Source organism: Mirounga leonina, unplaced genomic scaffold, assembly GCF_011800145.1.
Source record: "Mirounga leonina isolate KUSES-001 unplaced genomic scaffold, KU_Mleo_1.0 Mir_366, whole genome shotgun sequence".
Classification (NCBI taxonomy): Eukaryota; Metazoa; Chordata; class Mammalia; order Carnivora; family Phocidae; genus Mirounga; species Mirounga leonina.
Genome location: NW_023270709.1, coordinates 8,116,926 through 8,131,302, shown reverse-complemented (window position 1 = coordinate 8,131,302; position 14,377 = coordinate 8,116,926). Strand labels below are relative to the sequence as shown.

Below are 14,377 nucleotides of genomic sequence, written 5' to 3'. Positions count from 1 at the left end.
AGGCTGGAAATGCTAGATACTTCCTTCCCCAGTTGTCTTGATGTTGGAGTATGGGCATGTGAACCAATCCTGGCCAATGAGACTTGAGAGAAAGCAAAGAAATATGTTCCCTATGATAAAAAGAAATTTGTGAAGAGAAACTAAGACCCTTTGCCGTTTTCATTCCTGCTTTTGGAGGCTGTATGGAGATATGTTGGTTGATGCTCTTGCAGCCCTATTGCAACCATGAGGGGAAGACATCGTCCTAACAGTGCAGTTGGCAGAACACAAAGATGAGAAGAGCCTGGGGTCTCAGTAACAGCATCAGACTGCTGAATCAGCTGTGTCCTGCAGGCTTCTCGTTCTCTGAGATAATCGTGTAAGCCAGTCTAGATTGGGTATTCTGATTTCAATGGAAATTGAAATCACCCAGATAATACAGCAAGTCATTTGACTTCTCTGGGCCTCAGCAATTCATCTCTATAATGGGGCCACTGGACAAATGATTGCTAAAGTTCCCTTGGGTCCAGACCTTTTGGGACACCTCCAAGTGCCACATTTTCTCCAGAAACTTCCCAGACCTCACAATCCCTCCAGTTGGGATTGCAGTCTTCTCTGAATCCACAACCAGATTTCCTTTCTTTCTTCATTGTCTGTTCACCAGCTCCAATGCTAGCTGGTTTCCCACGCACTGTGTCACTTAATCCTTATAACAGTCTAGCATCCCATCCCGCAGCTGTGGCTCCGTGAGGTTAAGAGGCATTGTGCTCAAGGACCTCACATTTCAACGTGCATCTGCCTGATTCCGAAGCCCAAGTTCCTGACCACTTTGGTGAACTGCCTGTGTTATCTTCCTTATCGTAAGAATGTGCTTTAGGCAACCCTACTAAACAGTATATTTCAAGCCCTGAGCCCCACACAGCATAAACTCCAGGAATGAACAGATTGTCCTGGTCTGAGTGGAGTCACCAGTGAACGCCATTCACAGCCTGCCAGAGGGGTTGGCCCAGAAAAGGCAGGTACCCTGGGGTGCTTGGGCCCCGACTGGAACAGCACAGAGTGACCGCTTCAGAGCCAGCCAGCTGCGCGGTGTGAAGCAGGGAGGCCAGCGCTGCTCAGCCCCCTCTCCTCTGGGGTCCTGTTGGTTGCTCGTCGGTACAGGGACGGAGAAGCTCAGTGAGCTATTAAGAGGCCCTGCTGCCTGTGCCCAGCCTGGACGTGGAGCTGATTAATGCGCAGTGACAGGAGAATTAGTGGCTGCCCTTGCCAGGGAGCGGTGATTTGCCAGGCACCGTTTCCCTCATCAAAGGGGGTGAGCAGGTGAGCCGAGGCCAATGTACCTCCCTCTGGCAGGGGCCGCAGTTTCAGCCCTCCATCATCCAGGGCTGAATTCATCCAGGCCAGAGCCGCCTTCTCTAGGTGGCCTGGGCAGGGGGGCAGTTGGATGGGGGACAGAGGAAGAGGGGAGGTGGGAGGGGCAGAAAGAAAAAGAAGGAAGAGAAGCTGGGATGGAGGGAGTTCCATCCAGCCACCTGAAGCGAAGGCTCTGCGGGGAAGGGCAAATGAAACCGGATGAGAGATGGTACTTGGGATCCCTTGAACTCCCTTGAAACAGGCAGGACTCCCTCTGCCCAGGCAGACATAGGGAAGGGGCCACTGGCTGGGGCCACGTGGAAGTGGCCGCCCGGAAGCATGCCCAGCCATCTGCAACCTGGACGGTGAGTCAGATCCTCAGTCAGAGTCTGCTGCTCCCTTCGCAATGTGGGGCGGATTCTCGGAGGATGCAGAAGACTCACCTAGCATGTGAAGGGCATTTGAAACTTGTTCTTCCTCTTGAAGGCCTGTCTCCACCTAAAGACAGCACAGCCCCCAGATTCCTAGCTCCCTCCCCAGGCAGAGTCAGGGGGCCAACTGTGAGGTGACCCTCCTCACAGCTCCAGAGACCAGAAGTCCAAATTCAAGGTGTTGCAAGGCCATGTTGCCTCCGTAGTCATCCCTTGCCGGTTTCTGGTGGCTTGGTGGCCATCTTTGGGTTCCTTGGCTCGGGTCTACATAACTCCAATCTCTGCCTCTATTGTCACACGTTGCGTGGTGCTCTCCCTGGGTGTCTCTGTCCTCAGGTGGCCATCTTCCTACAGGGACACCAGGCCTCCTGGTTGAGGGCCCGCTCTATCCCAGTAAATGACCTTATCTTAAACGAATTCTATTGCCAATGACCCTGTCTCCAAATAAGGTCACACTCTGCAGTAACTGGGGGGGTTAGGGCTTCAACATCGCCTTTTTGGGTAGATACAATGCAACTCATAACAGCGGCCGTCAAGGATCTGAGAGGTGGAATTTTCTTCCTCGTTCCCTTTGCAGCCTGGTTAAGCCCTGACGATGAGCAGTTCAACCTTCCCCGCTCTGAAAGGAGCTCAAAGCTCTAGCCCAAAGCTTCTGGAGATCTAGCACACACACCGATCATCTGGGATCTTGTTAAATGCGGATTCTGATTTGGCAGGTCTGGGGCAGGGGCCTGGGACCCTGCATTCCTAACCGGCTCCTGGGCGACGCTCATGGTTCAGGGGGCCCCACGTGACCAAGTAAGGAGCTGGCCCCCTGAGGCTTCCTCAGGAGGTCAAGGGCTGCCCCTCCTGCCCTGGGGAGGGGCGGAAGGCTGCAAGGTCCATAGGCACGAGAAAACAGCAGCCCTGTTCCGGATGCCTGGTCCAGTCGGCCCCCGGGCCTTGTGCTGGAGCTGCGGGCGGGACTCTGGGTGGCCAGATCCCGGGGAAGGAGCGGAGGACCGAGCACTGCCAGCTCCGGAGAAGGCACAGCACTTCTGCCCGTTTCCACATTAGCCCGAACTCAGTAAGATCCCTCCTTTTATTTCTCTCGGGAGATACTTGAAGGATGCAATCGCTGGGTCATACGGTAAATACATATTTACAACATTTTATTACTATTAGATGTCAACGTTCTTAACATTAAAAAAAAATAACAATTTGATTGAAATAGAATTCACATGCCATAAAAGTCACCCTTCCGAAGCATACACTGCGGTGGATTTTAGTACGTCCACATAGTTAAGCAATCATCACCACCACCTAATTCCAGAACAGTTTCCCAACATGGGCTTAGGAAAAATATTAATATAGCTGTAATAGCTCACTGTGCTAAAAACTAAGAGCTTCCATGCCTTAGCTCATTTAACCCCCATCACGGTCCCATGAGTATGATTAGTATTCCCATTTGTAAAATGGGGAAACTGAGTCAGGAGGCTCAGGAACTCCTCAGGGTCACCCAGCTACTCAGTGGCAGAGCCACATTTCACCTCTGCTGCCTGAGGCGGGGGGCTTTACCCCTCAGCAAGGCCTTCGGCTCCTCCCAGGTCGTGACCCCCAGGGTGAGGGGGCTTGGGGGCTGTGGTTAGGCCTGGTGGCCTGAGGGCAGGAGGGAGAGTGTCACTGGAGTCGGATTTCTCAACCGGGCCTCGCTCTGAGCCTCCCCCAGGTGGGAGACAGATATTCTGTGGATCCGGAAGCCACGGGCCACCTGCCTGGCTTCCCTGTGACCCTGGGTGATTCCCACTGATGGAAGATGGACCCGGGACGTGCTTTGTTATAAGCTCCATGCCCAGGGGTGCAGCGTGGCTCATGTCACGGAGCTGCTCCAGCCCCAAGGACTTTGGGGAGCAGCTACATGGCTAAACCAGAGGCTCTACCAGCAGCCCTCGGGTCCCCTCCTTTCCCTCTGCTCTGTACCACTGAGTCCGCCGGCCAGTCCCCTGCGTGCACCCCCCGCTCCGAGGACAGCAGCGAGGGCCCCATCATTTCTCACCTGCGTCCTGTGCGGGCCTGGGCTTGCACCCTTGCTCCTCCACCTTCGCCCGGTCTCCCCTGCAGAGCTAGCTGCCCACCCAGGTGCACCATGGACTCGGGTGATCTTGCCCCCAGAGTCCTTCTAGAACCTTCTCTGCCCAACTCTTCCAGAATCTGAGGCTTTCTCTGCTTCTGAGCTGTAGCATTCATTTGGTCGTGAGATGCAGCACGAAAATTTGTCTCTTTGTTATTGTACATCCATAATTTACATACAGCAAAAGGCATAGATCTTCAAGTGGATGGTTTGATGAGTTTTGACAAATGCATTTGTCCGCGTTACTGCCCTCCTCTCAAGATATAGAACATTTCCATCACCTAAAAATGCCCTGTGTGCCCCTTTCAGTCAATCACTTCCCAGACCCAGGCAACCTCTGATCTATCTGCGTTTGCCACTGTAGATTAGTTCTGTCCGCTCCATAACTTCAGAAACGCGTTTCCTGACCAGCTGAAAGGGCTGAGCAACTTTTCATCTTCTTGGCCATTTATAAATCTTCTCTGTTCAAGTCTTTGCCCATTTTGTTCAAAGGGTTTTTTTTTTTTTAATTATTATTGAATTGTAGGAAATGTTTGTGTGTTCTGGGTCTAAGTCCTTTGTGAAACATAGGTTGTAAATATTTTCTCCCAATCTATGGTTTGCCTCTTCATTTTCTTAATGATGCGTTTCAAAGAGTGGAAGTTTTACATCGTGAAAAGGTCCAATTTGTCATTTTTTTCTTTACTAATTCCTTCTGTGTTCTTTCTAAGAAATCTTTGCCTATTCAAGGTCACAGAGATAGTCCCTTATGTTTTCTTCCTAAAGCCTTACAAGTTCTGGATTTCATATTTAGGTCTATGCTCCATCTCGAATTACTTTTTGTGTTCAGTGTGAAGTAAAGAGAAGTGTGAAGTGTGAAGAAAAGGAGATTCTTTTCTTTTTTTCTTATGCGGATAACCAGCTATTATTGTTGAAAAGACTTCCCTTTCTCCATGGAGTTGCTGGGGCACCCTAGTTATTTCTTATTACTAATAAAGTATAGATGACTTCAAATAATTCACTCTTGATAGGTTAGAAGATGTTAAAAATAGACTCTCAAGTTCCCTTTATAAAATGTCAAGCGCACACACTTGCATTCTGAGATCCTTTCTTGGCCGGGGAAGACGAGGTGCCGCCGTCTCGCCAGTTAGCCACGATCTTTGCGCAGCCCCGGGGGCACCTGAGTCCTGCGCCAGGCCCGCCAGGAGCTCGGGGTGTGGCAGGGATCCTGGGCTGGGAAGTGCTGCTTTAGAGAGAAAATCAGAAAATGATTTTCTTCCTGGATCCATCCTTGTCGTGTAACCCATCTCGAGTGCCTTCCTTGATTTCTGCTGTTAACTCAGTGTGGCCTGGCATCCCCTCCATCGTTTGATTCACGAGAACGCCAAGCCCTCTGTAAGGCTTGTATGCACCATAGGGAAACACACACACACACACACACACACACACACTGGCCTTCATTTTGAGAGAGAAGGCCACGGAGGGCACTCCCCTTTTTACAGCTGCGGCTGCAGAGGGTAATGTGCTGTCTCAGTGTTCTTTTCGGGGCCTGGCAGACGCACGGCCTGGTGTAAGGGTCGTGCGCTTTCGTCTTATGGAAACGTGGCCTTAAATTCCAGCTCTATTACCCACTGACTAGAGGACTCTGGTGCTGGCCTTGGGCTTGATGTTTCCAACTTCTTAGTAGACAGACCGTTGTCATGAGGCTAACAGGAAATACTTAGGAGTTTTACACCTGATTTTCTTACTGCTTGCTGAGCCATTCATTTCATACTCAGTCTGCAGGAAGAAGGGTAGGGATTGTCACCTCCATTTTAGCGCGGAGGAAAACAAGTCTTAGGGATGCTAGGTGACCCGTCTGGGGCACCCCTGCGCTGCTCTCCTCCTGGGAACATCCTCAGGGCTCAGGGATGGGAGAGAAAAAGTACCAGAGCAGGACGGTCGCGTCAACCTCACAGGAAATCCGCCTCGAACCCCCGCCTTTGAATAGGGTGCGGGCTTTTTGGTTGCCGTTGATTGCTTTTAGAGCAATACGGCATTTCTGGGTATAGAAGCCACCCAGAAATCCCAGAGCCAATGCGACCTTGAGGTCGGAAATAACCACATTATCTCCTGTCAGGCTGCCCCACCGCCCCACCCCGGTGCCAGGACTCCCTCCTGGGAGCATGGATTGTTCTTGCAGGGTCCTAGACTGTTCAGTTTTGGGTTCTCCCCTGTCACTCAGGAGCTGACCTTTTCGGCCCTGACAGTGACCTTGAATCTGACTTGCTGTCCAGAAGCAGCTATGGCTACAAGTGTGAATTCTACTGGAGGCTTCGAGCGTCAGGGGATCAAAAGGGGCTTCCAGCGGTTTTGACACAGATCCCGTAGCTGGTCCCAAGGGCCTACCTCCAGGGCCCTAGCACCTCACGGAGAGTTCCTGTGGCTTGTCTGTGCTGTTGTCACCATCCTGAAGCTTGAAGCCCCTGCCGGCAACGTCTCCTCAACGGTGGCCCGTTGCCTCTGCCACGGTCCGGAGGGGATTCCCAGCCCTGACTAGCACTGTCCCAGGGCCTGGGCAGTTGCACAGGGAGGAGTGGGAGGCAGTGTTAGGGGCACGGGCCTGGGAGTCAGAAGGGCTTCCTCCAATGCTGGCTGTGCAACATCTCCCTGCACACAATTAATCTCGCCCTTGGAGATGAGATGGTAATGGCATGAGCCTCGGGGGCTTGTGAGGATGGAAGGAGAGGATGCGCATAAACTCCAGGAAGGCTGGACTTGGCCCCTCTTTCCCTGGCTCCATCTGTTGCACAGAACAGCGGCCCCGATCTAAATGGCTGAATGAAGGTGGAGCATCATGCCTGGAAGACCACAATGTCAGCCACGTCAACTCCACCGTCACGGTCACGTGCCCTCCCACTACCAGGAAAATACGCATCTGACCTGCAGATGGGGAGGGGCTCATGGCCCCAGCTAGTAGCCCGGAAGTGCTGTTTGAGTGATGGTGGTCAGTGGGGAGACTGGCGCACTCGTGGCCTGAGGACGGAGGACACGACGTGTCCGCTGGGGTGTCTCGGTAAGCAGAGTCAGCACGTGGGCATTTGGAGGCGGCCATGTATTCTTTCTTTATGAAAATAAAGTAAAAAAATAAAAGAGCCTCCAGTGGCAAAGGGTTTCCTTTCTCATTTCTTGTCTGCCAGACCACCAGCCAATGGCTGGGCACATTGGGCCAGTGTGGCGGTGGCTGGCTGATTACAGGAATGACAAGTTCCAGGGGACAGCGCAGGGGAATCGGGTCAGCAGGGGGTCACCCAGCAGGAAGACGGAAGAGCAGGGAGGGGACAAAGGGACGAGTGGCTGTGGAGCCCACAAGGCTCCACCCCCGAGGCTGCAGGTGGTCACAGAATTTATCACCATGACCTTCTGAGTAGCCAGAGCCTGCTGACCTCTGTCTGGCTGGCATCTCGAGAGTCCTGCTCACACGGATAGGTGATGCATGGGCTGGAAGGATACTTGGTGCTCAGCTCCAGGACATGGCTGCAACCGTAGCCTGAGCCTTCCTGACCCTTACGAGTGTCAAGACTTTCAGTGGGCCTTACACCTAAAGACATGCTCAAGATGTCGGATTCAGTGTGGTATTGTGGAAAATGGCTCTGGAAAGCCTGCTTCTAGGCCTAGCTCTACAGTAATTAGCTGTGCCCTCGGGTAAGTCGTCTTGCCTCTCTGGACTCCAGTGTTCTCACATATAGATACTCATCTGGGGGGGATATGGCGCTCTCCAGGATCTTTTTTTTTTTTAAGATTTATTTGAGAGAGAGAGAGAGAGCAGGGGTGGGGCAGAGGGAGAGGGAAAGAATCCCAAGCAGAATCCCCACTGAGCATGGAGCCCCACATGGGGCTCGATCCCACAACCCCGAGATCATGATCTGAGCTGAAACCAAGAGTCGAATGCCCAACTGACTGAGCCACCTTCTGTTAAGCGCCCCTCTCCAGAATCTGTTCGTGTTCTAATATTCCACAGTTCTACCTTTTGCCACCTGAATAATGGTCAGAGCAGGTATCATTTACTGCTGGCTCGTTAGGTTCCAGGTTCTATGCCAGGTACAGATCAGGAGATGTCTCCTTTGGTCCTCATGAGCACCCTCTGCGGTAGGTGTTATTATTATTCTTATTACACAAAGGAGGGAACGGAGCATCCCAGAGGCCCACGGTGCTGGTGCTGGTGTTAGTCACCACGCTCGACTTCATACAGAGCCAGTCTGCTCTTGGGCTGCAAAGTGCTATTCATCTTACGGATTAAATTGCTTTTCTTATTTCCTTTCTCGTTACGTATTCTCCTGTGGGAAGCACATGAAAAGTCAAGAGCTGGATGCTCCCTGAGCCCTGGGGGGCCAGTTTGGCGCAAGGGCAAGCCCACTAGAGTGGAGCCCACATGGCTGGAGTTCTCCGAATGAAACAGAGGCCCAAGGAGCAGGAGGGAGGCACAGATCCTACAACCAACCAATGTCTGCTTAGATGGAAGTTACTAATCTGGAGGCAGCAGGCTTGAGTGTGAGGCCGGCCACCTCCTGGGTATCGTTCCTGGTCAAGTCCTGTGGCTTCTTCAGGCCTCTGTGCCTCATTGGTAAACCTTAGATAACAGATACTGTGTATTGAGAGGAATGTTCAGAAAAGCACTCTGTGAGCCCTCCTGAATGTCACTCCTCCAGGCCTGAGTAGAGGGCTGGCACAAGCACAAGATCTGACAAATCTTTGCTCTGGTTGTGGCCCAGGTGGGGCACCATGATTTTCTGGGTATTACCCACCTAACTTGTTTTACTGGAGAATATTAATCAAAGCCTAACTCGTCTTGGGGATAAAAAGGACCTCTGGAAATGCAGCGCAAGGCCAGAGCAGAAGTGGTCTGCTAGCAAACGCTACTGAAGGAGACATTACGAATCATATTGTGCATTCCCACTCAGATCTATCCACTTAAGGAATCGCACCCGGGGGGCCCCAGGACCCTGGACAGCAGTGTGATTCCACACCTGGGTGCAGGAGTTGGGGCACGGCTTCCTTAATTCCCTGAAAATCCAAAGGAAAAGTACAAATGAATAACAAGGTGAAATGACATGAAAGCCCATTTCTTCCCTCTGAGAAGAGCTGCCCACCCCCCACGCCACTAGCTGATAATGGCCACCCCTCATCAAATATTTATCCCAGCCCTCGCAGTCCTCCATCCGCCTCCAGCATCGTGCCAGGGATGGAATTTGATTATTAAAAATGGTCAGGAGTGAGGCTGGCAGACTACAAAGTGCCTGGGATAGAAGGGGGGGCAGACATCAAAGCCCCGTGTTCTTCCTTAAAGGTCGTCTCCGGAAGCAGGGGCCTTCTGTTAGGCAATAAAACTCGCAGGGGTTCAAGAAGGGGGCCCCTGTGTGCCTCCCAGCCTCTGGGGCGGCGTTTGTTCTTTTCTCTCCTCGCTGGTGGGCCAGAAGGGAGCTAAGCCCAAGCCCTGGGGCCAGAGGCCTGGCTCTAAGCCACGGGTTTATGAAAAGCAAGAGATACCCTGCCCCACTCAGACACATGACTGTCTTCACTTTTGGGGGGGGGCTGGCATTTCATTAGTGCCCCGTTTGAAGCCTGCCCTTTGCAAAGCAGAAAATGAAGAGAAGCAAGCAAGCACGGAAGCGGATTCAAACAATCTTCTGGTGTCTGGAGTTTCGGATGTCCCTTTGTGTGGCTTCACTTATTACAAGGGTGGAAGAGCCTGTTGGGCAAGAAACACGCCTGGTGTTTATAGCTTAATGGAACCCAGGGACCAATTAACCACACCGAGCGCCAACGGGCAAAGCATTTCTTTTTTTTTTTTTAAAGATTTTATTTATTTATTCATGAGAGACAGAGAGAGAGAGAGAGAAGCAGGCTCCCAAGGAGCAGGGAGCCCGATGCGGGACTCGATCCCAGGACCCTGGGATCAAGACTTGAGCCGAAGGCAGACGCTTAACCATCTGAGCCACCCAGGTGCCCGGCAAAGCATTTCTTAAAGGAAGAGGGAACTCTTATATTGCTGCTTCTTTTTTCCCCATTTCCCCAGATAAAAGACAAATGCTATGTCAACAGTTTCTCAGGAGCGATCCTTTATTTTCTGAAAGTCCTAACACCGACCCATTTATCACAACATGACGGATGCCCCAGTCCACACACAGCATCCTTTTCTCTCTCGCAAATCCTTAGAGCCCCGAGGGGCTGCAGCCTGGTCCAGGCAGTGGCATCAAAACCTGCCCTCCGCGCCCAGCAGCCGCACCACGGCCTCCTGCACGGCCTGGTGCACGCACCCGACCTCTCTCTGCGACAGGGTCCGCTCCATGTGGCGGTAGGTGATGCGGTAGCAGTGGCTGGTCCTGTGCGTCCTGGAGAATGGAAGAGAAAGGCAGGTGAGTGAGGGACAGGCGTGCCCTCCGCCTACAGGAGCCATGCTGGTGTCTCCAGCCAGCTCAAACCCAGTGGCGAGCTGAGGATGGGATCCAGGCGGTACAGGGACATCGCTCGCACTAACAGCCTCTTGTGGGCTTTGGGAGGTGGGTTAGGGGAACCCTGACTTGAATAATCAGGACTGCTGCTTCCCATTGCCCAGAGGCATTCAAGTCCCCCAGGAAGGGCGTTTCTTAGGAGTCTGATTTTCCCGGGGCCAAGCCCTGGAGATCGTGGTCCAGCAGGTGGGACGTGGGTTCTGGGCTTCTGGGCTTTTTGTCGGCTCCCCAGGGGACTCTGATAAGCAGAGAGGGTTAGGAACCAAGGCCCGTATGCCTCCACCTTTCTCACAGCACAGAAAACAATCACGGATGGAAGGCACACTGGGGTCCCAAGGCTGGGACTGGCCCCGCGGGCTCTAGCCGTCTAGAAGGCTGAGAGGTATCACTCTCTTCGCACCCCTATGGGCCATGGAAAGCATACAGACAATTGTGCCATACGGACATGCTTCCAAGGTCCAGGTAGTGGGGCCTTTTGCAGAACTGGGTCTTCACAGAGACATGTGACAAGTCCCAACACTGCAGCGCCCAGGACAGATGCTCCACGCACATGCTTTCAAGATGCTTTCTCCACCGGCGCACCTCTGTGCTGCAGATACACCGGATGGCCTCACGGTGCTGCTGGAAGGGCAAGGCCCACCCTGCTGGGGTCCTTAAGAAACTGTCCACTGCAGAGGTACAGCGCAACTGCGCCCTCCTGCACTGGGCCTCCTGCAGCTGCTGGAAGCCCCCACCTGGCCTCCCCCGGGTGCAGAAGACAGGCTTTTCTTTCAACCAGACGCCATCAAGAAAGGATGCTGAACATCCTGAGTTTCTGAGAGATGGAAGGTTCTGGGGGAGGAGAAATGAGTTAAGGAGGGAGAAAGAGGGCGGAGGAATTGTAGATGTCTGAAGATGATGCAAACATTTACGAGAACAAGTGTGGCCTCGCGATCGGGGGGCCCAGGTTGTCAGGGACCTGGAGACGGTGCAAGGGTGTGATGGTTTCCTGTGTGTGTGTGCGCGGGGGGTGGGGGCGCGCACTGCAGAGGACCGCCTCTGCCCGCCCTCCTGAGTCCCAGAGGCCCCTTAGGAGGTGAGCAGCTCAGGGTCCTAGCACTGGCTCCTCCATCTCTGGGCCTTTCTTGGGTCTCCGTTCCTTCTCTGTTGAAAGAGCTAACAGCAGCGCCTACTCCACCAAGCTTTCCAAACTGTTGCAGAGACCTATTTAGAAAGTGACAGGGCTCTGCACATTATGAAGTGCTATACAAGTGTGAGGCCAGAGTATCCTTGTGGCAACTGTTAGTACATTTTCTCGTTGGTTTCCTCTGGCATCTCTTACTTAGCTGAAGAGCTGGTAATATGGCCACTCGACAAGTTGAGATTTCCAACCCAAAATGAAAAATTTATCATCTTGTTTCTATGTGCTTCAGAGAAGGCCCCTGTCGGGATTCCTGGGATTCACACAGCTTTTATAAAACATTTCGATGAGTGAGGTGTAAATGAATCATAAACATATGGATTAATTTTATAAATTGAGAGAAATAAAATTGGCAGAATATTTGGTGATAATTCAGTAGATTCAACTGAAAATCAACCAGCTTTGCCTTTTCCTACCATCACTGGTAAGAGAGAGAAGACTTACTTTTATTTGTTTTCTAGGAAATCTTTTTTTTTTTTTAAGATTTAATTTATTTATTTGAGAGAGAGAGAGCGTGCACACACGTGAGCCGTGGGAGAAGCAGAGGGAGAGCGACAAGCGGACTCTTTGCTGAGCGTGGAGCCTGATGTGGGGCTCGATTCTACGACCCTGAGATCATGACTTGAGCTGAAATCAAGAGTCAGATGCTCAACCGACTGAGCCGCCCAGGCGGCCCATTGTTTTTTAGGGACTTCTTTTTGGAGCCTTTAGTTGCTGGGACACACTCCTGTCCTCCTTTTGCTTGCTGGAGAACTGGAAGAAGTGGCGCTGCCGTTGGTCATGAGTCTCCTCGTCCTTGAAGAGCAGGCTCTCTACAAGAACCACGGAGTTACAGAGCTGAAGGATCTTGTGGCTTATCACTGAGCAGGTATGAAGATGGATTCCTCCAAAGGAGGGATGCCCTCAGTGCCCAACTCCAAATATGCAAATTAGAGCTCTTGTGATTCTTTTATACCACCCAATGTGGGCCTTTTTAGTCAAAAAGCTTCTCAATCTTGTATCTGCCATGACCTTCACTGTCGCTCAATACACCAGCAGCAAACATTTCTGTGGTGAGTCCTGCACGCCGGGCATCATTCGAAGCCCTCTGCAGGCATTCACTCCTGTAAGCATCCAAACCCCACGGAGTACATAGCATTACTGTCCCGATTATACAAATGAGGAAACTGAGGCACGGAGCACAAAGGAATGCGCCCAAGTTGAAACAGCTACTAACTGGCAGGACTGGATCTGAAACCAGGCAATCTGACGGGAATGTAGATGGTGCAGCCACTGTGGAAACAGTGTGGTGGGTCCTCAAAGAGTTAAACAGAGAATTATCCTATGACCCAGCCACTCCACTGCTAGGCATATACCCAAAAGAACTGAAAGCAGGTGTTCAAACAAACACTTATATGAGAATTTTCACAGCAGCTCCATTTACAACAGCCAAACAGGATATGGCCATCGGGGGGATGAAGGGATAAACAAAATATGGTATATCCACACCATGGAGTATTATTCAGTCATTAAAGGAATGAAGTCCTGACACCTGCTAAAATGTGGATGAACCCCAAAAGCAGGCTGAGTGAAAGAAGCCAGACACAACAGATCATGTACTGCATTATTTCATCCACACGAAACATCCAGAAGAGGGCAATTCATACAGATAGAAAGCAGACTGGTGGTTTCCAGATGGTCGGGGAAGGGGGTCTAGGTAGAAACTGCTTAATAAATTAATAAAGGGGCCTGGGAGGCTAGAAGGGAGAGCCTTTCCACCGAATGTCAATTACAGGAAGAACTGCCAACCACAGACTCCAAGAGAAGTGTCCGTTACAGACCCCACCAGAAGAGTCTCAACAGGAGAGTCATCAGTTATAGCCCCCCATGGGGAAAGATGTACGTCACACCTCCTTCAAGAGATCCACCAGCCGTGCAACTCAGCCAGTGAGAAGCCGCCATCACCCCGACTCCTGCTTCTCTCCGATGGACTTCTGTCCAAAGCGACCCCTCTCAACCTCCTCCTTCTCCATAAAATAATATTCTTCTCTTTTGTTTGTGGGGTTTGCCTATGGTTGTGCCATAGCTAGCTTGTTCTGGACTGTAACTCTCTGCTATTCCCAAATAAACACGCTGTTTGCTGGGCAGATCACCTGCCGTTTTAAGGAGAACAGTGGGTACGAGGTTTCTTCTGGGGTGAAGGAAATGCTCTGGAACTAGGTAGCTAGTACGGTTGCCCAACATTGAGAACGTGCTAAATGCCATTGAACCGCCCACTTTAAAAATGGTTAATTTTCACCTCGTCACAAACACACACAAACTAGGCAGTTTGGTTTCAGAGCCCAAGTATTAAGTAGCAAGCCTCAGCACTCCAGCACGCTCCTCCTCTCTTCCTGTCCCACCTCCAGCCTCTTCCTTCTACCCCCAACTTCCCCTAAGAAGTGACAGGGCTTGCAAGCTACTGAGAAGGGCAATGTCTGTAATCCTCCTGCTCAAGGAAGAGACGAAGTAAGCCCATGTTCCTTTCTAGCGCCGCCCTGTGACTAACAGAGAACACAAGGCCACAAGTGAGGTATAACTGTGACACGGAGTGGGAAGCCCTGGGACAGGGATGCTTTTCAATAAAGGCCTTTCCTACTTAAGGGGCCATTAAAAAGGCAGGCTGCAAAGCCAAGCAGCTGTGGGGAATAAGAGAGCTGTGGGGAGAGCATGGGATGGGGGGGGTGTGTGTGCAGCCACAGCTCTTGTCCCCCCCGCCCACAGTGGGCTGGGCAGTGGGAAGCTGCCATAGCCCCTGTGCCTCCCCCCCTCCCCCAGACTCACAGGGGCACAACCTTCAGGACAAGAAACCTTCCCTGGAGGAGAGAAGAGACTA

At 51.9% G+C, this 14,377-nt stretch overlaps 1 protein-coding gene across 8 annotated transcripts in view; it reads right to left on the bottom strand.

The window, feature by feature from the left end:
* Window positions 1–14,377, bottom strand: part of FARS2 (phenylalanyl-tRNA synthetase 2, mitochondrial) — a 616,343-nt gene that overhangs the window by 47,026 nt on the left and 554,940 nt on the right. For 7 of the 8 annotated variants that reach the window (XM_035030777.1, XM_035030780.1, XM_035030779.1 and 4 more), the window contains one exon: window positions 9,929–10,223. The exons of the other annotated variant lie outside the window; for it this stretch is intronic. In XM_035030777.1, coding sequence (XP_034886668.1) covers window positions 10,085–10,223 — 139 coding nt within the window. In that variant the 3' untranslated portion in view covers window positions 9,929–10,084. Of the gene's footprint in view, window positions 1–9,928; window positions 10,224–14,377 lie in introns of those variants that run through there. 8 annotated transcript variants of the gene reach the window in all.